We start from the raw sequence: 25051 nt of genomic DNA, 5'->3' as shown, positions 1-25051 counted from the left end.
GGGCCTAAGGCAGGCTCACCCAGAGTGCTAGGGAGGGACCTGAAACCCTAGCTGCTGGCACAGGCAACTGGGATAATTCCAGAAGACCAAATATTCTAAGGCATGAACCTAGAGTGTGTACCTCCACATTTCCCCAGGTGGCCTCCACTAAGCCGCCACCCTCTTTCCTTGGGGATATCCTTCCCCCCTTCTACCTGTGGCTCAGCTTCCCAGGGGCACATGGCCCAGTCCTCTGAGGCCCTCTGTGGGCCTCCAGCCCCTAGGGGTAGGCAATATTGTCTGAGTCCCTGTCACCGTCGGTGGCGCGGTACTAGTAGTTACCACAGTGGCATGGCCCTTGCTCAAAATCACCTGGCTCCTGCCAACTTCAGACCTGGTTGGTTACCTCATGCTGTCCCCCTAAATTTCCTGGAGATTCGAAGTGTGACCCCCTCTCTATAACAAAGCTCCGGAGGCAGAGCCACAGGCCTGTCAGCAGCAAAAACCCTCACCCAATGTCCACGTAGGAGGCACATTTGCAGAAGAGGACTCTGGCTATCCACCTCCGCTACACTGAGTAGTGCTCAGAAACCCAGGCCTCCGGCTGCAGCTTCCCCAGTGCCACCCGTAAACCTTCAGAGAAACCGCAGTATGCATCCTTCAGCTGGGCAGGCTCAGGCCACTCTTTCCCTGGCCTGCACTAGCTCCCAGCCTGACCTCACAGACTCTCTTGCCCCTGAGCAAGGGCAGGAACAGACCCAGGTCCTCTTAGGCTGTGAGGCTGCCCAACTGCCTGTTGGTGGCCAGCATGAGCTCCTGTGCAAGGAAGGGTAAGACCTCGCTAACTGGCCCCCATACAACCCTACCCCACCCAGTACATCCCACACTGGACCACTGGACCCCTGCCTGCACAGCCTCCCAAGGGCCCTGAGAACAAACACAGACAGCTTAGAGTTGTCAGTGCCCCCAGACTCTGCTCTGCCCTGTGCAGCATCCACAATAGAACCACAACGCACAGCCCAGACCAGAGGCCACAGAAGGGCAGGATGGAGGCCTGTGCAACCCTTCTCCACAGCAGGGCCAGCACTCCAGAAAGATACAGAAGTCTATCTGGGCAGAGATGGGTGGGGGTAACCCCAGGGCTCTAGGTTTCACCCCTTTCAAACTCCAGGGACTTCTATCAGACTACCCTCAAGCACCCATACACTGGCATCAGAAAACCCAAGCCCTCGCCTCTCCTTTTTCTCCTCTGCTGGTTGTCGCTTCCTTCCACCAGTGGGAAGCACCAAGAAACCATGCCAGATGGGGGCGCAGAGGCTGGATGCCCAAGATTTGGTATGAGGCTCTAATGCAGTGATACTACTACGGTAGTTACTACCACTGTGGCTGACTTTCTAGCAAATACCAGTCAAGACACCTGCTGGGGCACACAGGGGAAGAACCCATCCATACCTCCCTTCGTACCCCTAAGGGTGGGGCCCGTCTCCAGGTCCCATCTCCTCCACCTAGTACCTGGCCAGGGCACAGTAGACAGTGATGACGGTGGAGGGGAGTGACCCCGGAAGCTTGGGGTGGAGGTCTCAGCTGAAGATGCTCCTAGGCCAACACCACCCCATTCCTGCCTCCCCACTGTGTCTCCTGTGATCCCTGAGAACCCTGGTCTTCAGTCTGGCCAAGTGGACATTCTGTACAGAACCCACTCACTTTAGGTTTAACCCCATAGTGGCTCACACCAGAGCCAAAAACCCTTCATGTTTCCTCCTCACATGGTACCCAACACAGTCCGGATTTGGGGTAGCAGACCCCTTTGGGGCAGCACTGAGGAGGTAGGGAGTGCACAGTGACAGCAAAGAGGGAAAACAGGCCACCCTGGCTTGGGCTTTAATCTCGGGGCTATGATCCAGATGGCCATTATATTGCAGGCAACCCCCAAACTCAACCTCACCCCCTGCAGCTAGGGGCAAATCTTGACCTGTGCACTGACTTTCCAAACATGGAATTCTGGAGAAAAGCCCAGAGCTGAACAATATCCACCGAACCCTGTCAAGGACAGAAAGGGCAATGTTTGCCCAGGAAAACTGCTCTGGGCAGGCCTAGCAGAATTTGTGCACGTCCACGACATAGTAATTATAGCTGGAACCACCGGGACACATGTCTCACAAAAATCTCACCCAGTGGCCTCGGTAACTAGAGAGGCTCAGAGCCAAGGCCATAGAGCTCCTCAAGCCCACACCCATGCAGTCTTGCCTGGCACAGTTCTCCAAAGGCAGTGGCAGGTACAGAGGGATTCTGTGCTGCCCTGAGTCAAGGTGGTTATGATAGCAGATACCACTGTGTGCAAGACCAAGCCAGAAACTGAATCCCAGCAGAAACTGAATCCCAGCAGAAACTGGATGGGTGGGAGACAGACAGAAAGGCCAGTGTTGGAACACTGAGCCCTGCCAGGCTCTCACACTCACCACATCCTAACAGCCTGGACCCCACACGGGACTTTGCTTCATGAAAGGGCTAGAAAGAATGAGCTGGGGATGAAGTCCTTGGGAGCGAATTTGGGGATACCTGCTATGGGGATGGAGCTCAACCAGGGTCGTAGACCCCTTTGAGGAAGCCTGACAGGACTAGCACAGTGAAGGTGAAGTTTAGGTGATACTCAGACTTCCAACAGAACATAGCCCACACCAAGTCCGAGTTGGGGAGGCAGCAGTATGCCAGGAAGATTCCATTGGAGGCTCACTGGGGGCTCCCTGGGCACCTTGGGTAGGTGGTTGATCCTCCTACCCCAAGAAAGAGACATGCAAAGCTTCCACCTCTTTGGCCTTCAGCCTACCTGCAACCTAGTCAAGCCCACTGCTCTCAGCACTAGGGGCAGATCATCCTGGCAGCCAGGCCTGTGTGGAGTCCACAGTCCAGCCTATATCCCTCCACGGTCTTGATTAAGTATCTGTGCCAGCTTTCGGAATGCCACACCAGTCAGGGTCCAGGCTCTTCTTGGTACACTAAATGCACAGTGGAGCAGCAGGATGTTCATCTGGCTAGGTGGGACAGGTCTCAGCCCATTCCCCATACTACCCCCATATGGGCTCACCAACCTCTTTCTCCCATATCATCACTCCGGCCCAGAGCCTGTCTTCTATACTACACGAGAAGGAGTGCTCAGGGCATCACTCATCAGCCAAATTTCCCAGATCCTGATAGGGCAGCTACAGTCAAACAGGATGGGGGTGTATGGACCTGACAGCCTGAGTTCCATGTCAGCCATGGCCTTGGCAACCACAGTGTTATGGAGGACTTTAGTCAGCTAGCCCTCCTTGGGACCTGTGGTGCCCCTTGGGCAGGAGGCAGCCCCACCTCAAGCCCCACACCTGCACCCTCCACACACAGGTAGCAGCTAAGCTATAAGGCAACAAGGCCTCAGAAATCACATTTAAGGCATCAATTTTCCCTTCATGCCCCTCCTTCAAGCCTAGGTCCTATAGCTTCCCAGACCTCCAGCCCCTCCTGTCCTATCTCTCGGCCACAAACCTCAGCTTCCTGTGGCCTCAGGCCTTCCCCTTCCACTTAAAAAGAGTACGTGGAGATTTTCAGATGCTGCTTTTAACTTAAAGATCGATCACCATGTACATTTCTCTGCAAATTGTTCCCCACCACCAGTCAACAATATATTTCTTCATTCACTCCCAATCCCAAAGTATTTCATTTCTTCAGTAAATATTCTAGCACCTCTAGTGCATATCAAGCCCTGAGAGTCCAGGACAAAAGCATCCTGATCCCTGGGGTTCACTGCCAGGTACAGATGACCATCATAGCAGTGTAAACATCTGCATGCATGCAATGTGAGACCAGGAAGGAAGCTCAGGGGGTCTTGGGAGTGGATCATCAGGACATAAAACACACTTTAACACATTCAAAACAATAGAAATCATTAAAAGTATGTTCTAGACCTCAATGGAATTACTGTAGAAATCAATAACAGAAAGAGAGCTGGAAAATATCAGAATTTTTGGAAATTATAAAACAAATATTTTAATAACACATGGGTCAAAAGAGGAGTGTGAGGGAAATTTAAAAATACTCTGAACTAAATGGAAATGAAAAGACAACTTATCAAAACTTGTGGATGCAGTAAAAGGAGGGCCTAGAGAGACATTTATAGCATTGAATGCGTATGTTAGAAAAGAAGGAAGATATAAAATCAATATTCTAAGCTCCCGTTTTAGAAAATCAGAAAAGGGAGAACAAACTAAATCTGACATAAGCAAAAAGAAGATAAATGATAGACATAGAGCAGAAATCAATTAAATTGAAAATAGAAATTTAAAAGAAAAAAAAAATTAATGAAACCAGAAGCAGGTTCTTTGAAGAGATGAGTAAAATTGATAAATTTCTAGCCAAGGCAACCAGGAAAAGAGAAAAGAAGACACAAATTACTAATACCAAAAATGAAAAAAGAGTCATCACTACTGATCCCATGGACATTGAAAAGATAATAATGAGATATCATGAAAAATTCTATACTAGATAATCCGATAATTTAGAAGAATTGTAACCATTCCTTGAAAGACAGATGGTTCCGCAGGGGCCACTGCCCCATTCCCAGGCCCTGGGCACCCAGGGTGTGAGGGACATCCCAGGTTTGATCCAGAAGCTACAACATTCAGCAGACCCAATCTCAGGAGGGATGCAATACCCTGATGCCTTACAGTCTACTCAGCCAAGAGAGACACAGAGCACCAGATGGAAATAGCTCTAGATCCCAAGACTCTCCTGGAGCACCCACAGGAAAACCATCCCACACACTCAGGACCCCATGCAGGGATTTGTCCACCATGGGTCCCCTCCTAAGCCACAGTGCAGCCCCAGCACTCACCAGGGCCACAAGCAACAGCCCTGGAAAATAGCTGTTTCTTGGCCCCCAGAAGACTGGTCAGAGTCATCCCTCCTCATCTGAGCTCCATACCACCCTGTGCAGAAGGTGAATGGGGCTGTCCCAGCAGGAGGATTGTGTGGGGGCACGTGTCACTGTGACAATATTACGATTGGAGTATCTCTGGATCCCACACTGACACAGCACTGGTCCAAAGTCTCACTCAAAACATGTGGTGCACCACGCTGAAGTACAGCCTAGCAGTGCTTGTCATTTCCCACAGGGCACAAGGCATCCAACCTGCCACCCACCTGTGGATGCCGGAGATGAGAGACACAGACACAGGGACAAGGATGTTCCACTGATGACAACAGAAAAGGAGCCCAGTTTTGGGGACAGCACAGCCAGTTGGAGGCCTGCTGACCTGCTGTTGTAGTTATCTAGTGCTGCTGTAACAGAAATACCACAAGTGGGTAGCTTTAACAAACAGAAGCTTATTCTCTCACAATCTAGTAGGCTAGAAGTCTGAATTCAGGGTGCCAGCTCCAGAGGAATGTTTTCTCTCTCTGTGGGATTAGAGGAAGGTCCTGGTCATTGATTTTCCTGTGGTCTAGGAGCTTCTCAACACAGGCACCCTGAGTCCAAAGGAAGTCCTCTGCTTCCGGCACTACTTTCTTGGTGGCATGAGGTCCCCCACTGTCTCTGCTTGCTGTTATATCTCTCTTTTATATCTCAAGAGAGATCCACTCAAGACATAACCTACACTTTGGATGGAGTTTGGCCTCATTAACATAATACCTCTCAGTCTGCCTCATTAACATCACAGAGGCAGATTTACAACACATAAGAAAATCACATCAGACAACAAAATGGTGGACAATCGCACAATAACAAGACTATGACCAAGTGGACACACATTTTTTGGTGACACAATTCAATGCATAATACCAGCTCTTCACAAGGGAGGTGGGAATGAGGCAGGTATTCACCAAGGAATTTTATCCTTCTGAGTGTGTGCACAGAGAATACCAAGAGGGCCTTAAGGCTAGCTCCTGCACGTGATCACAGAGGAAAACCCAGCCTGGTAGGCATGGGGGGAGAGGAAGAGGGAACATACCACTCCTTTTATATTTTAAAATTTTCTCAAGGCGCAGATAGGGCATTTATAACAGGATGTTTAGTGAACGAATGCAAGAGGACTGTTTCCAAACTTACCCCTTAGCAGTGAGGGACCTTCTCCAGGCCCTGAGCTGTGGCTTCTCTCCTTCCCACCTGTCCCTCTGTGGAGCTCAGGGTCTCTGGGCACCATCCACACCTCACTCCCTGAAGGAGAAGCCAGCAAAAGAGTCAAGATTCCCCTGAGCAGGAACAGCAAGGCACAAGTCAGAGGTGGAGGCAGATGCCCCTCACAGGCCATCAACATCAAGGCCAGCCTGGGAGGACTTATGTGGCAGGGGCAGGGGCTTGAGGACTTACCTGGGGAAGGGCCACAGCTGGGAGGAGCTCCTAGAACACAGGTATTGCCCCTAAAGTACACGTGGTCTCTTACAGAATAAGGAATAAACTTCCAATTCATAGTCTTAGCAGTCCCTCGCCCCTGGACTGGAGAACCCCTGACCTCCCGTCTTGAACTCTCTTCCCTGGTCCAGCCTTCCTGGGGCAGGTACTGCTGTCCCTGAGGATATAAAAGACCCCATGTAACTGATGCACAGTGGGGATGGGCATTCACCCACCCTAGTTGCCACTGCACTGGTGGGAGGAATGATTTCCATGATGGACAGACATCCACCAGTTCAGGGGGAATCCGAGAAAGCCTGGCATAGCCAGCCATATCACCCCGAGAGGCCCCCAGATGTTTCAGCAAGAAACCCCTCAGGTGTGAAGCCCAGCCCCAAGCTCAGGTCTCTACCTCTGGAACTGCCTTCCTTCCATCCTGCCAGAGGAGGATTGGCGGTAGGTGTGCACCACTGAGATATTACTGTTATGGTTCTGGTTGTTATGGCCACAGCCTCACAAAGGTTTTCAAAAACCCATCCCTATACCTCAGCCCCTCTCACCAGGATCTGAAGCCCTGACCAGGGTTTTGAAAGGTGTTATGGATTGAATTGTGTTCCCCCAAAATAGGTGTTGTAAATCCTAACCCCTGTACCTCTGCTTTGGAAACCGTGGTTGTGTAGTGGTTAAGTGCTAAGGCTGCTAAACTAGTGGTCAAAAGTTCAAATCCACCAAGCACTCTTTGGAAACTCTATGGGGCAGTTCTGCTCTGCCTATAGGGTTGATATGAGTTGTAATCCACTCGAGGGCAGTGGGTTTGGTTTTTTTATTTTATACCTCTTGTTATAAGCACACTGGCATATCTATTTTCTTTGTTATGTTAGTGAGGCTATATTAGCATAGAGTATGTCTTCAGTGAATATCTTTTGAGATATAAAAGAGCAGATTAAGGAAGCAAACAACTACGTGATACAAGCTGTATAATCTCCCAAGGAACCTAGGAAAAGATGCTGAAAAGAGACTGTAATTTTTCCCCAGAGCAGAGAGAGGGAGAGAAAGCCTTCCTCTAGAGTTAGAGCTCTGAATTCTGACTTGTACCCTCTGAAACTGTGAGAGAATAATTTCTGTTTGTTGAAGCTACCCACTTCTGGTATTTCTGCTATAGCAGCACTACATAACTAAGACAAACAGGAATACACACCACGGATTCCTCGGGTACCGCAGCCATTTGGCCCATGACCCAAACCAGCAGGTATAGCACCATGGTGGTGACATGGCTACCCAGACCAGCAAGCCCCAGAGGAATCATGAAATAGACCCTGCCATGGAAATCCATAAGGATCACAAAGCAGATGGACCAAAGCCAATCCCCGACTCAGCCTAATCTCGCTCATCACGGGGACACTCCTGCTGAACTCCCACCCAAAGCGATTGTCTGTTGGCTTCCACTAGACAGCCCACAAAAGACCTCCCTCCTCCCTCAGGCTTGGTCCACATCTCAGGGCCACATCTATGCACCTCAGACACACCACTCTACAATGCCACCCCATTTTGAAAAGGGGCAACAGGAAATTGGCCTACCTCTGCTTCTCTGGCACTGCCCCAGACTTGCAGTCAATGGGCCTTTTGGGCATACTTCTCTGCACTCCACATCACATTGCTCCACCTGACAACCTGCAACCCATAATTTCCAACACCCCATGCCCAGACAAGTAGCAGGCTGGGATGAGAACTGAATCTTGCAGCCTATGAGGAAGGTGGGTTGGGCTGAGTGGTTTCCCTTTAGAATTCTTTCTCTCAGTGGAAAGGCTGGGATGGGTGATTCAAAGAGAGGCCCCAGGTAGGCACCATTGAGGGCTGGGGTGTCTAGCAGGGCTGTGGCCACTAAGTAGACCCTGCCCACCCGATCTGGCCCAAGAAGGGGCAGCTCTGAGGCCCTAACCAGTGGAGTGCCCAGGAAAAACGACAGTGCTGGCAGGACAGTGGACAACCAGGTCCAAACAGCCAAGGGCTGGCACAGCCTTTTTCCTGGGGATGTCATGCAGGGCTCCTGGATCAGCCTGGCCTTCTGTGAGCTGAGCCGCTCACTTGACCTTCCCTAGGACCCAACCAAGTACCATGCTCATACTTCAGAAACAAACAACCTTCTAGTAATGGCTTCTCTCCTCCTCAGTCTCTCTTGGACCACTGGTCAGATGGTCCATCCTGTATGACAACAGCCCACAGAAAACAGACACTCCCAGGCAGCCCTCCTGCACAGACCCCATACCAGGGAAGAAGTGTGGGCAACCCCCTATGAACCTTCACCCTATGACCACAGCTCCTGGGGGCTGGGCTCCTTCATACTTGGAGAACATAGCATCACTTCAGACACATTCCCAGGGGCCAGGAGTACAGGGACTGGGCCAGCCTGCCAGCCTGCCCCATGTGCAGAGAAGACCACCAAGCAGAGATCTATGGCCTGGGGCCCTGGTCACCTGGGCCAGGTGAGCCATCCAAGGAGCCTGGAGCAGTACAGGGGCCCAGGAACAGAGGGCTTTTTGTCTAGAACCCTCCCATTCTGTAACTATAAGTACCTGTAGCAAAAACCTGCCTCTCACCTCCCAGGGCAGCATGGCCAGGGTGAGCACAAGACTCAAGGATAGCATCCATCCTACCCTTAGCTGGGAGCTTTTCAGGTTCCACTTGGATCACAGCCATCCTGGATACCAGCATGTGTCTGGCCACAGGAAGTCAGGCAAGACAGAAGAGACCATTCGGCGCTTCACCTCTGCTCAAGCTCCCCTTAGGCAGACACCCAGCACGCAGAGACCTCCATGGCCCACAGAGCAAGGTGCCAACAGAGGGAGACAGCAGGATTGCTAGCAACCCTCCCTACACCCTTGAGGGAGCACTGTTCACACTGGCCCCCAATGGGCATGGCTGCAGCCAAGCCCCCACCCCTATGTGGAGGACCCCAAGAAGGTATGGGGAGTCAGTTCCAGCTCTGCCTAGGAGCCTCCAGGGAATGGAAAAGAAAAGGATGGTATAGCTGGCCCAGTATTCACTGCACAGAAGTTCACTGAGGCAGCATGTGAAGTGCCACTCCTTCGGGCAACAACTGATCTCTAGCCTGTCATGGACCCCATCCACCTCGAGGTCATTAAGACCTTCTCCCCACAAGAGCATAGTGTAGCGTTCTCCGCAAAGCATCCTCTTGATGAGGTCATCCTCTGGGACACTGTGCTAGAAATCTGTCAGCCTCCAGGGAAGGCGGTCCCAGAGCAGCCTCTCCAGGAGCTGGCCCCACAGGAATCCCTCCTCAGTCATCTAGGCCAGGAACCAAGTTGAGTCAGATGGGACCTGAGCCACTTGGGTCCTGATGCCATTCCTCTAACACAGGCCCAATCCATGCCCTGCAGGACTTCCCTCCTCTTCCGAGCCCAGTACCAGAGTCCTGCTTTGTGTCATCCAACCCTCTTTCCTTCTCCCTGCCATCCATCCCAGTCCACCACAGGCCCCCGCAGGCAGTACAGGTCAGACAGAATTCCTACCAACCTTCCTGTGACTCCAAAGATGGCCCCACAGCATCCTGAGTTCAGCCAGTGCAGCCAGACCACCATTCATGGTGTGGTCGTTCTCCTGTCCCCCCATGAACCCTCGATCTCAGCCTCACTCTGAGATGCCTAGCAGCCCTGACAGCCTGAGCACCTCCTCCCCCAGCCCACCAGCTAGCCTTGCAGCTATACAGGGAGGCCCCCTGGACCCTCACTGCAGCCACCCTGCCCGGCTCAAGCCCCAGTTCTGGTCACAGGGCGTCGAGCTGCAGTAGATGACTATGACTAGGGTAACACAGTAGCACCACCCATAGCACCAACCACCTGCTCCACACAAGTCCCAATGCCTCCCAGACCCTGGGGTGAGGGTGGGGGAAGTAGAGCTGGAGAGTGGCCCTCTGTGAGTCTGGCCACCTGGAGGGAGGGGATACTTGTGCTTGTGGAGGGAACCCCAGTGACGACCTCATGGGCCCAAAGACTGTCAAAGGCACAGAGCAGTGCCTTGCCTGGGACTAGACAAAGGCAGAGGAAGGCCTGGGCTGGTGTCAGGTGTGTACAAAATTAACCCCTCAACCTCTGCCAGCCTGATCCTTAAGGCCTCCATCATCACCCCTTACCGTAGGGACACTGAGTAATGAGCAGTGAAGGGTTGGGGGCAGGTTCACCCAGACTGCTAGGGAGGGAGCTGAGAGCCCCAGTTGCTGCTCAAGGCCACGGTGACAATTCCTGGAGACCATGGACTCTGAGCTATGAGCCTGAACAGTGTGCTCCCACAGTTTCCCAGGGGGCCTCCATCAAGTCCCTACCCCCGTTCCCTGGGGATATCCTTCCCCCACACACTGGAAGCTCAGATGCCCTGGGGCACCTGGCCCAGCCTCTGAGGCCCTCCGGGGCCCTCCAGCCCCTGCAGGGGCAGGCAGTATTGTCTGGGCCCTGGCACTGTGGGTCTTGGAGTAGTAGTGGTTACCACAGTGGCATAACCCTGCTGCAAATCACCCGACTCTTGCCGGCTGTGTTTGTAGTTAGGCCTGGTCACATCAGGCTGTCCTCCTAAAGGTCCCAGTAGTTGGAAGCATGATCCCCTTTCCATAACAAGGGTCGGGAGGCATAGCCACATGCCTGTCAACAGCAAAGACCCTCACTCACTGCCCACCTAGAGGGCACCCATGTTGGACAAGGCTCTGGCCACCCACCTCCAGCTGAGCTGAGCTATGCCCCGACACCCAGATTGACCATCCTGCTTCCCCAGTGCCACCCCTAACACATCAGAGAAATCACACACTGCTTCCCTCAGCTGGGCAGTATCAGGCCACTCTTCTCCTGGACCCCACTGGCTCCTAGCCTGATGTCACTGGTGCTCTTGCCCCAGAGCAAGGGCAGGAGCAGACCCAGGGCCTCTGAGGCTGTGAGGCTGCCCACTTCCTCATGGTGGCCAGGGCGAGCTCCTGAGCAGTGTGGTGGGATTGGGGGGAGGGAGGGGATAAGGTGTTGCTAAGTGGGCCTCAGACACCCCCTACCCCAACCACCAGGACTCACCACGAACCACTGGACCCCCACCTGCTCAGCCTCCCAAGGGCTCTGAGGTCCCACAGTGAGAGCTCAGAGTTGTCAGTCCCCCAGACTCTGTTCTGTCCTGAACAACACCACCCCCCCATAGCCCACTGCCCACAACCCAGTTCAGAGGCCACAGAAGGGCAGGGTGGAGGCCTGTGGAAGCCTGCTCCACACCAGGGCAACCACTCTAGAAGGGGCAGTGTGGATTGTCTGGGCAGAGAGGGCTCTTGGAGACGCAGGGCTCTGGGTTGCCCCCTTTCAAACACAAGTGACTCTTACCAGAGTGCCCCCAAACACCCCTTCACTGGCCCCAGGGCACCCCAGCCCTCAACGGTCCTTTTCTCCCCTCTGCTGTCTTCTCCTCCTTCCCTCACGTGGAAAGCACCAGGAAAGCAGGGCTGGTGAGGGCACAAGGCAATGGTTGCCTAACATTTGGCACAATGCTCTAATGCCATGCTACTACTACTATGGTGCTTACTACCACTGTGGCTGACTTCTCAGCAAATTCCAGCCAAGACTCCTGCAGGGGCAGACAAGGGGAAAAACCCAACTCTGCCCCCCTTCGATCCCCTAAGGCTGGGACCTGTCTCCAGGTCCTAACTCCTCCACTCAGCTCCTGGCCAGGGCAGCAGTAGATAGTGATGCCAATGGAGGGCAGAAGCCCTAAAAGTTCGGAGGGGGCCTCAGCTGAAAATGCTTCTTTGCTATTCCCAGCTCATTCCAGCTTCCCCACTTGTCTCTTTCCCTGGGATTATCATGCACCCAACGACCCCAGGTCCTCACTCGGGAAGGGCACATTCTGTACAGACACTCTCACAGTCAGTTTACCACCATACTGCCTCAGACCAGAGCCAAAAGACTTTTGGGGAGCCCCCTCATGTGGTAGCCAACACAGCCAGGACCTGAGATGGCAGCCACCTTTGAGACAGCACTGCAGAGGCCCCAAATACACAGTGACAGTGCAGAGAGACACCAGGCCATATATAGCTAGGCTCCTATCACAGTGCTCTGACTAATTAGCCACTCCATTGAAGCTCCCTTCTCCCCACTCCCACCCCGTAGTCAGGGGCAGATCGTGACATGTGCATTGACTTTGGAGGCTTGAAATTCTGGAGAAAAAGCCCAGGGCTGAGGGACACCCACCCCTCCCTGTCAAGGCCAGAAAAGACCAATGTTTGCCCAGAGGGCAGCCCTGGCCAGACCCAGAACAATTTGTGCAGGTCCATCACACAGTGCTTATGACTGAGGACACAGTGACTCCAGTCGCACGTACAATTCACCCAGGGGCATCCAGGACTAGAGAGGCTCAGAGCCAAGGCCACAGAGCAGGTCAAGATCACTCCCCATTTGGCCTTACCTGCCACTCCTCACTGTAGGCAGCAGAAGGTACACAGGGATTTGGTGCTGCCCTGTGTCAAGGTGTGTATAGAGAGAGCTACCACTGTGCAAAAGACGGAGTCAAAAACTGGACCCCAGCAGCCAGAGGAGGGACAGAAAGAGAGGCCAATGCTGGAGGTTGAGACTTGTCAAGCTCTGACACTAACCCCCAACTAACAACTGGGACCCTGAAAGGAGCTTTGCTTCATGGTGAGGACTAAGAAGCATGAGCAGGGAGGAAGTCCTGGGTCGTGGATGGTGGGCCTGGAGCTCAACCAGGGTCATAGACCCCTTTAAGGAAGCCGGACAGGGCCAGCCCAGTGAAGGTAAAGTTCAGCTGATAGGTGGACTTCAACAGAACATAGCCCATGCCCAGTCAGAGCCCAGAAGTGGGACCTGTGCCAGGAAGGATCAGTTGGGGGACTACCTGTGGAGCCCCAGTAGGTGGTCGCTCCTCCTACCCCAGGAAAGAGTCCCACCTATTTGTCCTTCAGCCTACCTGCAGACTAGACAAACCCACTGCCCTCACCTCCAGTGGGGAGATCATCCTGGAAGCAGGTCTCTGTGGAGCCCGAAATCCAGCATGGACCCCTCCATGGTCCTTAGTAGGTGCCTCTCCTGCCTTTGAGGATGCCACAGCAGTCAGGACCCAGGCATGCTTTGGTACATTAGGCCCACAGTGGTACAGCAGGAGGTCATCTGGCTAGTTGGGACAGGGCTCTGCCCACTCCTCATGCTACCTCCATGTGTGCTCACCAACCTGTTTCTCCCATTTCATCATCGTGGCCCAGAGCCTGTCTTCTACAGCAGGAGCCATTGCCCCACTCCAGAAGGCTGCCGAGGGCATCACTCACCAGCTGCCTTTCCTGAGTCCAGATGGGCCAGGTCCGTTCAAAAGGGATGGGGGCCTGTGGGCCTGACAACCTGGGCTCCAGGTCAGCCCTGGCCTTGGCGACTGCAGTGTTATGCAGGCCTCCAGCCACCTAGCCCCAACTAGCCCTCCTTGGGGCCCTGGGCTCAGCCAGACCTGTGGTGCCCCCTTGGGCAGAGAGGCAGTCCCACAACCTGGCCCCATGCTCCGCACCCCCCCACACACAGGAAGGTGATAAGCTCTAGGCCAGTAAGGCCTTAGAAGTCAGCTTTAAGGCGTTAATTTTCCCTTCCTTCCCCTCCTTCTGGCCCTGTTGCTCCCCAGACCTCCAGGCCCTCCTGTCATGCCTCTTAGCCACAAACCTCAACTTTCAGTGGCTTCTGCTCTTTCCCCTCCACTTACACACAGTACATGGAGATTTTCAAATGCTGCTTTTAGCATAAAGATAGGACCAGACTGCACATTTCTCTACAACTTGTCCCCCACCCCGCAGTCAACAATATATTTCTTCATTCATTCCCAAATCTACAAGACTTCATTCATTCAGTAAATATTCTAGCACCCGTAGTACATGTCAAGCCCTGAGAGACCAAGACGAATGCATCCTGAACCCTGGGGTTTACAGCCAAGTACAGATGACCCTCACAGCTGTGCAAACATCTGCATGCATGCAATGTGAGACCAGGAAGGAAGCTCAGGGAGTCTTCGGAGTGGATTACCAGGACATAAAACATACCTTAACACATTTCAGAGAATAAAAATCATTAAAAGTATGTTGTAGACTACAATAGAATTAAACTAGAAATCAATAATACAAAGAGAGTTGAGAAATATCAAAATATTTGGATATTAAACAACACACTTCTCAGTAACACTCGGGTCAGAAAAGAAGTCGGAAGACAAATCTAAAGATACTCTGAACAAAATGGACATGAAAGACAATTTATTAAAATATGTGGGATGCAGCAAAGGAGTGCTTAGAGAGAAATTTATACCATTGAATCCATAGGTTAGGAAAGAAAAAAGATATTTAGTCAAGTTTTTAGGAAAGAAGAAACATGTTTAATCAAGTCTAAGCTGCCATTTTACAAAACCAGAAAATGAAAACCAAATTAATTCTGCCATAAGCGAAAAGAAGACAAAAGTGGAGCAGAAGGCAATGAAATTGAAAACAGACATTTAATAGAATTCAGTGAAACCAAAAGCAAGTACTTTGAAGAGATCAGTAAATTTGGTAAATCGCTAGCCAGGCTAGGCACGAAAAGAGGACAGAAGACATAAATTACTAATACCAAAAACGAAAAAGCACTCATCACTACTAATCCCACGGAGGTCACAAGGATAATAAGGGGATATTATGAACAACTCTATGCTCACATATTTGATAACTTAGATGAATCATAACAGTTCCTTGAAAGACAGAGGGTTCTGCAGAGACTACTGCCCCATCCCCAAGCCCTGGGAACCCAGGGCATTAGTGACATCCTAGGTTTGATCCCAAAGCTGCATCTTTCAAAACAACCAACCACAGGAAGGATGCAATGCCCTAAAGGCTCACAGTCCACTTAGCCAAGAAGGACACAGAGTAACAGATGGAAACAACTTGAGACCCCAAAGTCCTCCTGGAGCAGGAGGGGCCAAAGTCTGCACAGACAAACTACCACACTTACTCAGGATCCCAGCAGGGGTTTGCTCCCCATAAGGCTCCTCCTTGGCAACAGTGGAACCCACGGCACTCACCCAGCCTGCTCGCAGCAGCCCTGGAGACAGCCATCTCTCGGCCCCCAGAGGGCTGGTCACAGTCATCCCACCTCACCTGAATTCCAAACCCAAACCTCTGGAACTTTTGGAATCCCCACTGCAGAGGGTGGACAGGGCTGTCCCAGGCAGGAGGATTGTGTAGGGACACGAGTCACCATGACAATATCAAAGTGGTAGTTCCTGGTATTACCACAGTGACACAGCACCTGCCCAAAAGCCTTGCCCATTGCAGCACCCTGGGGTGCAGCCTGGTGGTGCCCATCAACTCCCACAGGGCACATCGCATCTGACCTGCCACCTACCCAGAGAAGTAAGAGTTTGGAGACAATGGGACAAGGATGTCCTACTGATGACAACAGAAAAGGAGGCCCAGCTCCTGGGGCAGTTGGAGGCCTGCTGTCTTAGTCATCTAGTGCTGCTGTAACAGAAATATCACAGGTGGGTGGCCTTAACAAACAGAAGCTTATTCTCTCACAGTCTAGTAGGCTAGAAGTCTGAATTGAGGGCGCCAGCTTCAGTGGAAGGCTTTCTCTCTCTTTGGGCACTGGAGGAAGGTCCTGTCATCGATTTTCCTCTGTCTAGGAGCTTCTCAACACAGGAACCCCAGGTCCAAAGGACGCACTCTGCTTCTGGCACTACATTCTTGGTGGCATGAGGCTCCGCTGTCTCTCTGCTTGCTTCTCTCTTCTATGTCTCAGAAGAGATTGACTCAAGATACAACTTAATCTGGTAGATTGAGTCCTGCCTCATTAACATAATGCTTTAAATTCAGCCTCATTTACATTGTAGTGGTAGGATTCACAATAAGTAAGAATATTACATCAAATGACAGAATGGTGGGCAATCACACAATACTGGGAACTGTGGCCTAGCCAAGTTGACACACATTTTTGCTAGACACAATTCAATCCATAACACCAGCTCTGCAAGAGGGAGTCGGAACCGAAACAGGTATAAACCAGGGCGTTGTGATCTTTCCTCACGTGTGCACAGAGAACAACAAGAGAGTAGAAAGGTGGGCTAGTGCCTGTGATCACGAGGAAGAGCCCAGCCTGGTAGGCATGGGGGGAGAGGGAGAGGGGACATGCCCAGTGCATTTACACTCTCTGTATATTTTGAAATTTTCACCAGGTGCAGATACTGTATTTATAATGGGATTTGTAGTGAAGGAATACAAGTTTATTTTTTGAAAACTTATCCCTAGACAGTGCTAGAAGTGGCCCAGGTCCTGAGCTGTGACCTCTGTCCCTCCCACCTGCCCCTCTGTGGAGCCTAGGGTCTCTGGGCACCATCCAACCCTGACTCCATGAGGGAGAGTCCAGCAAAAGAGAAAAGGGCCCCCTGAGCAGCAACAGCAAGGCACAAGTCAGAGGTGGAGCCAGGTGTCCCTCTCAGGGTATTGGCATGCAAGCTAGCCTGGGAGGACATAGACCACAGCGCCTGGTGGCTGTTAACACACAGCCACAGCTGGGAGGAGCTCCTGGGACCCAGGTCACTGCCCCTAAGGCACACCCTGCACTCTCACAGAATAAAGAGCAAATTTCCAATCCACACTTCTGGCACCACTTTTCTGTGGCATGAGGTCCCCCTGTTTCTCTGCTCCTCTTTTATATCTCAGAAGAGATTGACTCATGGTACAAGGTAATCTTGTACATTGAGTACTGTCCATTAACATATCTGCCTCTAATCCTGCCACATTAACATCACAGAGGTAGGATTTACAACTCAAAGAACAATCCTATCAAATGACAAAATCAATCCTGGGCACTCAAACAAGACTGGGGACCATGGCCTAAGTTGACACATATTTTCTGGGGACACAGTTCAATCCATAACACCAGCCCTGCATAAGTGAGATGAAACTGAGGCATGTATTCACCAGGGTATTTTGTTCTTTCTGGTGTGCACAGAGAATACCAAGAGGGTTGTACTGTAGGCCTCTGCCTGTGAGGCATGGAGGCACAAGGAAGTGGGATATGCTTTGTCCATTTCCACTCTTCGTTATATTTTAAATTTTCACCAGGTGCAGAGAATGCACTTATAATGGGACTTATACTGAGTGAATAAAAGTTCTTTTGTTGTTTTTTATTTTGTTTTGTTTTTAACTCACCCATTGGCATGCTGGAACTGCTCCAGGTCTTAAACTGCAACTTCTGTCCCTCACACCTGCCCCTCTGTGGAGCTCAGGTCTCTGAGCACCATCCACCCTTGACTCCCTGAGGGAGAAGCCAGCAAAAGAACAAAGAGTCTTCTGAGCAGAGGCTGAAGGCACAAATCAGAGGAGGAGGCAGGCAGCGCACTCAGGGCATTGAGGTCCAGGCCACCCTGGGAGGAAGTAGGGGACAGGGCCTGGGGTAGCTGCTGACCCACAGCCACTGCTGGGAGGAGCTCCTAGGACCCAGGTCTCTACCCTTAAGGCACATCCTGTGCTCTCACAGAGTAGGGAGTAAACTGCAGAGTCACTGCCCTAGGCATCCCCCTGCCCTGGGCTGGAGAAGCCCAGACCTTCCACCTTGACCTCTGCTCCCTCCTCCCACCTTCCTGGGTTAGGTGCTGCTAGCCCCTAGGATATAAAAGGACACCCAAGTAACCCATGCACAGTGGTGATGGGACTCACCCGCCCTGGGTGCTGCTGCAGTAGTGGAGGGGCTGATTTCCAAGATGGACAGACACCTACCAGCTCAGGGGGAGTCCCATGACAGGCTGACATAGCCATGCCACCCCGGGAGCCCCACCCCCACCTCAGGTGTTTCAGCAAGCAGACTCTCAGGCACAGGGCACAGCCCCAAGCTCATCAGGTCTCTACCTCTGGGGTTGTCTGCCCACCATCCTGCCAGAGGGGGATCAGGGACAGGCCTGCACCACTGTGGTATTACTGTGATGGTCCTGGCTGTTAAGGCCCCAGCCTCACAATGCCTTGCAAAAGCCCATCCCTATACCCCAGACCCTCCCACCAGGCACTGCAGCCTCACCCACGATTTTGAAATGTGTTATGGATCAAATTCTGTCCCTCAAAACAATGTGTTATAAATCCTAACTCCTATACCTGTGGCTAGAATTCCACCTGGGAATAGTTTTCTTCATTGTTTAGGCACTACAAATATAAGGTGTGTCTTGAATCAATTTCTTTTGTGATAAAAAAAAAGAGCAGATTAAGCAAGCAAACGAGTACATGATAGAAGCCACGTGAACTTCTTCTAGGAATAGAACTTGAAAAGAGGCAAGGACAGAGAGAGAGAAAGCCTTCCTCTAGCGTCAGCGCTCTGAAGTCGGACTTCTAGCCTCCTAAAGGGTGAGAAAATACCTTTCTGTGAAAGTCACCACTTGTGATATTTCTGCTATAGCAGCACTAGGTAATTAAAACAAACAGGGACACACCACCATGGATTCTGCGGGTACTACAGCCGTGTGGCCCGTGACCCAAGCCAGCAGGTATAGCACCACCATGGTGACATGGCTCCCTGGACAACCAAGCCCCTGGAGCATCACCACAGAGACCTCACCAGGGAAATCCATACTAGTCATGAAACACACGGACCAAAACTAACTCCGAACTCAGCCTAATCTCGCTCATAGTGGGTCCGCTCCTCCTGACCACCACCCCCGCAAGGCCATTGTCTGCTGGCTTAGAGTGGACAATCCAAAAAATCACACCTCCTCCTTCCGGGTTGGTCAACAAATCAGTGCCACAGCTTGGCATCTCAGACACACTACTTTGTGATGCCCCCCCATTTTGGACAGAGGCAGCAGCAAGGTTGGGCTGTACCTGGTGTCCTGGCACCGTCCCAGCCCTGCCTTCACTGGGTCTCTTGGTCATACATCCCTGCACCCCACACCAAGCTGCACCCCATACCCAGCCAGAAAACAGACTGGTTGAGAATTGAATGTTGCTACCTATGAGGGTTTCAGAAACCCTGGTGGCATAGTGTTTAAGTGCTACAGCGGCTAACCAAGAGGTCAGCAGTTCAAATCCACCAGGCACTCCTTGGAAACTCTGTGGGGCAGTTCTGCTCTGTCATGTAGGGTCCCTGTGAGTCAGAATCAACTCAACGGCAGGGGATTTGGGTTTTTTTTTTTTTTGGTTTTATCTATGAGGAGGGTAGGTGGGGCCGAGTGGTTTCGTTTTAGAATTCTTTGTCCTTGTGGAAAGCCTGGGTGGGCCGCTGTAGGTGCAACTGAGGGTTGGGGTGTCTAGCAGACACGTGGACTCCAAGTAGCCTCTAGCCAACCACCCACGCCCACAAGGGGGTGCATCCACGGCCTTAACCAGGGGGCTGCCCAGGAGAGGTGGCTGTGCTGGCAGGATGCTGGCCAACCAGGTCCAAGCAGCCAGGGTCTGGCATTACCCCCTTTTGTGCAGAAAAGTCATGCAGAGCCCCTGGAACAGCCCAGGCTTCTACGAACCATGCCTTTCATTTGACCTCCCCTAGGAGCGAACCGTGGATCATGCTCACACTTCAAAAACAAAGAACTTCCAGTAATGGGTGTCTCCCCTCCTAAGTCTGTCCCTGGTCACTGGTCAGCTGGTCCACCCTGCATGAGAACAGCCCACATTAAACTGGCACCCTTGGGCAGCCCTCCTGTACAGACCCCACCTCAGGGAAGGAAGTGTGGGCACCCCACTATGCACCTGCACCCATGACAACAGCCCCTCGGGGGCTGGGTTTGTCCATACATTGCAGAGTACAGTGTAACCTCAAACCCCTTCCCAGTGGCCAGGACCACAGGGACTGGGCCAGACTGCCTGCCTGCCCTGTGTGTAGAGAAGACCACTGAGCAGTCATCTGGGTCTGGGGCACTGGTTGTCTGGGTCAGGTGAGCTCTCTAAAGAGCTAGGAGCAGGGCAAGGGCCCAGGAGCCCAGAACTTTTTCTCAAGGACCCTCCCATTGTGTAAAGATAACTACCACAGTGACAGACTCAGCAGAAAAAATCCACCCCTCAGCTCCCAGCTTCCCATGGCCAGGGTCAGCACCAGAACCAGGGACAGCATCCATCTGCCCCTTAGCTGGTGGCTTCCAAGCCCAGCCTGTACTGGGACCCCAGCTCCCTGGATCCCAGAATATGTCTGGCCACAGGTAACCACTCAAGACCTGAGATAGCACCAGATGCCTCACGGTGGTCAAGCTCTGTGGGCAGACAGTCCCTACCCAGAGAACACTATGGCACACGGAGTCAGGCACCAGCACGGGGAGGAAGTACTCTTTGCTAGCAACCATTCTCTCTGCTCCTGAGGAAGCACTATTCCCATTGTCCCCAAGTGGGCATGACTACAGCTGAGCCCCCACCCCAACGTCAGGGAGTCCAGTCTTGGAGAAGGTCAGTCGGGGAGTCAGTTCCAGATCTGCCCGGGAGCCTCAGGAGGCTGACAGAGGAAAGGACACTGTACCTGCACAGAAGTTCACTGGAGGAGCATGTCAGCCTAGGCTCCTTTGGGCAGCAACTGTCGCAGACTCCTACCCACCTCGAGGTCTGGAGGGGCTTCTCCCCAGAAGAGGGATAGTGCAGGGCTCTCTGCACATCGGTGTCTGGCTGAGGTCATCATCAGGGACACTGTGCTGGAAATCTGTCAGCCCCCAGGGAAGGGAGTCCCAGAGCAGCCCCTCCAGGAGCAAGTCCCAAAGGAATCCCTCCTCTGTCTTCTGGGATAGGAACCAGGTAGAGTCAGGTGGGACATGAGTTCAGGTGGGTCCTGATTCAGTTCCTCTACCAAACAACCAGCCCATACTCTGTAAGCCTTTCCTCCTCCTCCCAGCCCAGTACCAGAGACCTGTGGGTTGGCATCCACCCCTATTTTCTTCTCCCTGGCACCCATTCCAGCCGGACCCAGGCCCCCGAAGGTAAAGCAGGACACATGGAGTTCCTATCACCCAGCCTCTGGGCACTCAGGAGGCCCCCAAGCATCCAGACTGACATCCTCACTGTCTCTGGTCTCCTGTCCACCTATGCCTCTTCTGTGACTCCCTCACCCTTGAATTCCAGCGCCAGGAGAACCTGAGAATTTTCTTTCCTCCCCCTCATCCAGCTCACCAGCTAGCCCTACAGTTGTAACTACAGAGTGAGGCTGGCCACCTGGACCCTCTGTGCTTCTGTAGATACACCAGCCTGCCCAGGCCCCAGACACGGATCTTCTCATAGAGCATCGAGCTGTGGTGGATGACAATGACTATGATGATCACAGTGGCACAAACCATAGCAGCAACCACCTGCTCCACACAAGCCCCAGTGCTTCCGAGACCCTGGGGCAGGGGAGTGGGAGAAAGGCAGTTGGAGGGTGCCCCTCTGTGAGTCTGGCCACCTGGAAGGAGGGCATCGTGGTACTTGGGGTTGGGACCCCAGTGATGACCAAAGGACCAAGGGATGCTCAAAGGGGCAATGTAGGGCCCAGCCTGGGACTAGGCAAAGGGTGAGGGAGGCCCAGGCTTGTGTCAGGAATGTACACAAGTAATCCATCCTCTGCCACCTTGCTCCATCCAGACTATATCATCGCTCCCTCACCATGGGGAAATTGATGTATGAGCAGTGAGGGCCTGGGGCAGGCTCACCCAAACAGCTATGGAGGGAGCTGAGAGCACCAGCTGCTCGCTCAGGCTACTGGGGCAATTCCTGGAGACCAAGGACTCTAAGCCATAAGCCTAGAGAATACCCCCACAATCCCCCAGGGGTTTCCATTAAGACCCCACTCTCTTGTAGGGATATCTTTCCCCCACACCGCTGGCAGCTTAGCCTCCCAGGGGCACCTGGCCCAGCTTCTGAGGCCCTCTGTGGCCCTCCAGCCCCTGCAGGAACAAGCGGTTTTGTCTGAGTCCCTGTCACTGTGGGTGATAGAGAAGTAGTGGTTACCACAGTGGCATGGACCCTGATAAAAATCACCTGACTCCCATAGGTCATATTAGTAGCTAGGCCTGGTCACCTCATGCTGTCCTCCCAAAGGTCCTGGAGGTTGGAAGCGTGATCCCCTCTCCATAGCAAGGTTCGGGAAGCATAGCCACAAACCAGTCAACAGCACAGACACTCACCCACTGGCCACCTAGGAGGCATCCATGCAGGAGAGGGCTCTAGCCATCCGCCTCCAGCTGAGCTGAGGGGCGCCTAGAACCCCAGGTGCCCAGGCCCCAGCCTCAGCAGCACCACCCCTAGCAGTTCAGAGAAACCACACAATGCTTCCCTCAGCTGGGCATTCTCAGGCCACCTTTCTCCTCACCTGCTCTGGCTTCTGGCCTGACCTTACTGACTCTCCTGCCCCTGAGCAAAAGCAGGAGCAGACTGAGGGCTTCTGAGGCTGTGAACCTGTCCACTTCCTGATGGTGGCCACCTTGAGCTCCTCTGCAGAGAAGTCTTAGGCCTTGCTAACTGGGCCTCAGACACCTGCTACTTCATCCACTACCTCCCACCCTGAACCACCAGACCAATGACTGCAAAGCCCCCTGAGGGCCCTGAGGACCCACACTGAAATCACAGAACATTCGATGCTCCCAATAATCCTTTGCTCTGGGCAACCCCTCAATAGAACCACTGACCACAGTCCAGGCCAGAGGTCACAGAAATGTACAATGAAGGCCTGTGGAAGCCTGCTCCACTCCCAGGCCACCAGGCCAGGAGGTGCAGAGGGGATTGTCTGGGCAGAGATGTGTACTGGAGACCCCTGGGCTCTAGGTTGCCCCCTTTCAGGCCCCAGTTCCTCTTAGCCCCATGTATCCCTTCACTTCCCCCAGGGCAACCCAGCCCTCAACTCTTCTTCCTCCCCTCTGCTGTGGTCTCCTCCTTCCCTCAAGTGGGAAGCACCTGGAAACCATGCCAGATGTGGGCACAGAGGCTGGATGCCCAAGATTTGGTATGAGGCTCTAATGCTGTGATACTACGTTAGTGGTAGTTACTACCACAGTGACTGACTTCCCAGCAAATACCAGCCAAGAGAGCTGCAGGGGCAGACAGGGGAAGAACCCATCCCTGCCTCTTTTCATAGCCCTGGTGGTGGGACCTGTCTCCAGGTCCCATCTCCTCCACCTAGTACCTGACTGGGGCAGCAGTGGATAGTGATGCTGGTAAAGACAAGGGGTTCTGGCAGCTGAGGGGTGTGGGGTGAGGGGCAAAAGGCTCTTCTCAGGATGCTCCTTTACCACCCCAACCGCATTCCTGCCACCCCTGGTCTCTTCCTCCAGAGTTCTCAGGGTCTCCAAGAATGAGAGATCCACACTCTGGGAAAGGGCACATTCTCCACAGGACCTTCTCTCAGTGGGGTTACTCCCATAGTGACTCAGGGCAGAGCAAAAAGACTTTTGGGGGGGCCTCCTCATGTGATAGCCAACACAGCCAGGACCTGGTGTGGGAGACCCTTTTGGGACAGCACTGCGGAGTCCTGGAATGCCCAGTGACAGTGGAGAGAGGGACACCTGGCCACCCTGAGCTGGGCTACAATCACAGTGCTCTGATCCAGATGGCCACTCCATCGCAGTTCCCTCCGACCCTGCAACCAGTGGCAGATTCTAACCTGTGCATTGACTTTGGACACTTGGACTTCTGGAGAACAGACCAGGGCTGAGGGACAGCACCCAATCCTGTCAAGGCCAGAAAAGGCCAATGTTTGCCCAGGAGAACGTCCCTGGTCAGACCCAGCAGAATTTGGGCAGGCCCACAACACACTGGTTATTATGGCTAGGACCACAGTGCCACACATCACACATAAAACTCATCCACTGGCTTCTGGACTAGAGAGGCTCAGAGCCAAGGCCAGAGAGCTCTTCAAGACCACTCTCCATGCAATCCTGCCTGGTACCCTACCCTACAGGCAGCAGAAGGTACAGAGGGATTCTGTGCTGCCCTGTGTCAAGGTGGGTATGGTTGGACCTACCACTGTGAGAAAGACCTAGTCAAAAACTATATCCCAGCAGCCAGAGGACGGACAGAAAGAGGCCAGTGCTGGAGCTTGAGACCTGCCAGGCTCTGACAGTAACTCCACCCTAACAGCAGGGAACCCAAAAGGGGCTTCAATTCATTGTGAGGACTAAGAAGCATGAGTTGGGGAGGAAGTCCAAGTGAGTGGATTGGGGGGGGAGTTCCCCACTGTGCAGCTAGAGCTCAACCAGGGTCATAAACACCTTTCAGGAAGCCCAAAAGAGCACAGTGAAGGTGAAGTTCAGCTGATAGGTAGGCTTCCAAAAGAACACAGCCCTCACCCACTCAGAGCTGGGAAGCAGAAGTGTGTCGAGAAGGCTCAGCTGGAGTCCTTCCTGGGGAGCCAGGGCAGGTGGTGGATCCTCAAATCCAAGAATAGAGATCTGCACTTGTTCTGCCTATTTTTCCTTCACCCCACCTTCAGCCTAGTCAAGCCCACTGCCTTCAGCACTAGTGGGGAGATCATCCCTGCAGCCAGGTCTCTGTGGAGCCCCCAGTGCACCCTGTACCCCTCCATGACCCTGAGTAGGTACCTGTCCCGGCTTTCAAGGTTCCACACCAGTCAGTCAGGTTCCACGCTTCTCCTGGTACATCAAGAGCACAGTGGAGCAGTAGGAGCTCATCTGGCTGGTTAGGACAGGGTCCAGCCCCTTCCCCATGCTACCCCCATGTGTGCTCAACATCCTGTTTCTCCTGTATGATTACTGTGGCCCAGAGCCTGT

General features: G+C 52.9%; 1 protein-coding gene across 50 annotated transcripts in view; it reads right to left on the bottom strand.

The window, feature by feature from the left end:
• The window catches only part of LOC126064689 (uncharacterized), a 302693-nt gene that overhangs the window by 195421 nt on the left and 82221 nt on the right, over nt 1–25051 (bottom strand). For 17 of the 50 annotated variants that reach the window (XR_007514591.1, XR_007514597.1, XR_007514592.1 and 14 more), the window contains one exon: nt 6059–6166. The exons of 1 other annotated variant lie outside the window; for it this stretch is intronic. Coding sequence is in view for 27 of the 49 variants with exons in the window: in XM_049863900.1 (XP_049719857.1) it covers nt 6059–6166 (108 nt within the window). In the remaining 22 variants the exon portion in view is untranslated. Of the gene's footprint in view, nt 1–6058; nt 6167–6319; nt 6993–13333; nt 13624–22453; nt 22633–25051 lie in introns of those variants that run through there. 32 more of the 50 variants (XR_007514588.1, XR_007514590.1, XR_007514583.1 and 29 more) reach the window with 10 other exon arrangements.

The sequence above is a fragment of the Elephas maximus genome, chromosome 21 (assembly GCF_024166365.1).
Source record: "Elephas maximus indicus isolate mEleMax1 chromosome 21, mEleMax1 primary haplotype, whole genome shotgun sequence".
NCBI classification, from domain to species: Eukaryota; Metazoa; Chordata; class Mammalia; order Proboscidea; family Elephantidae; genus Elephas; species Elephas maximus.
Note: the sequence above shows the minus strand (reverse complement) of the source record. Positions and strands in the feature narration are given on the sequence as shown.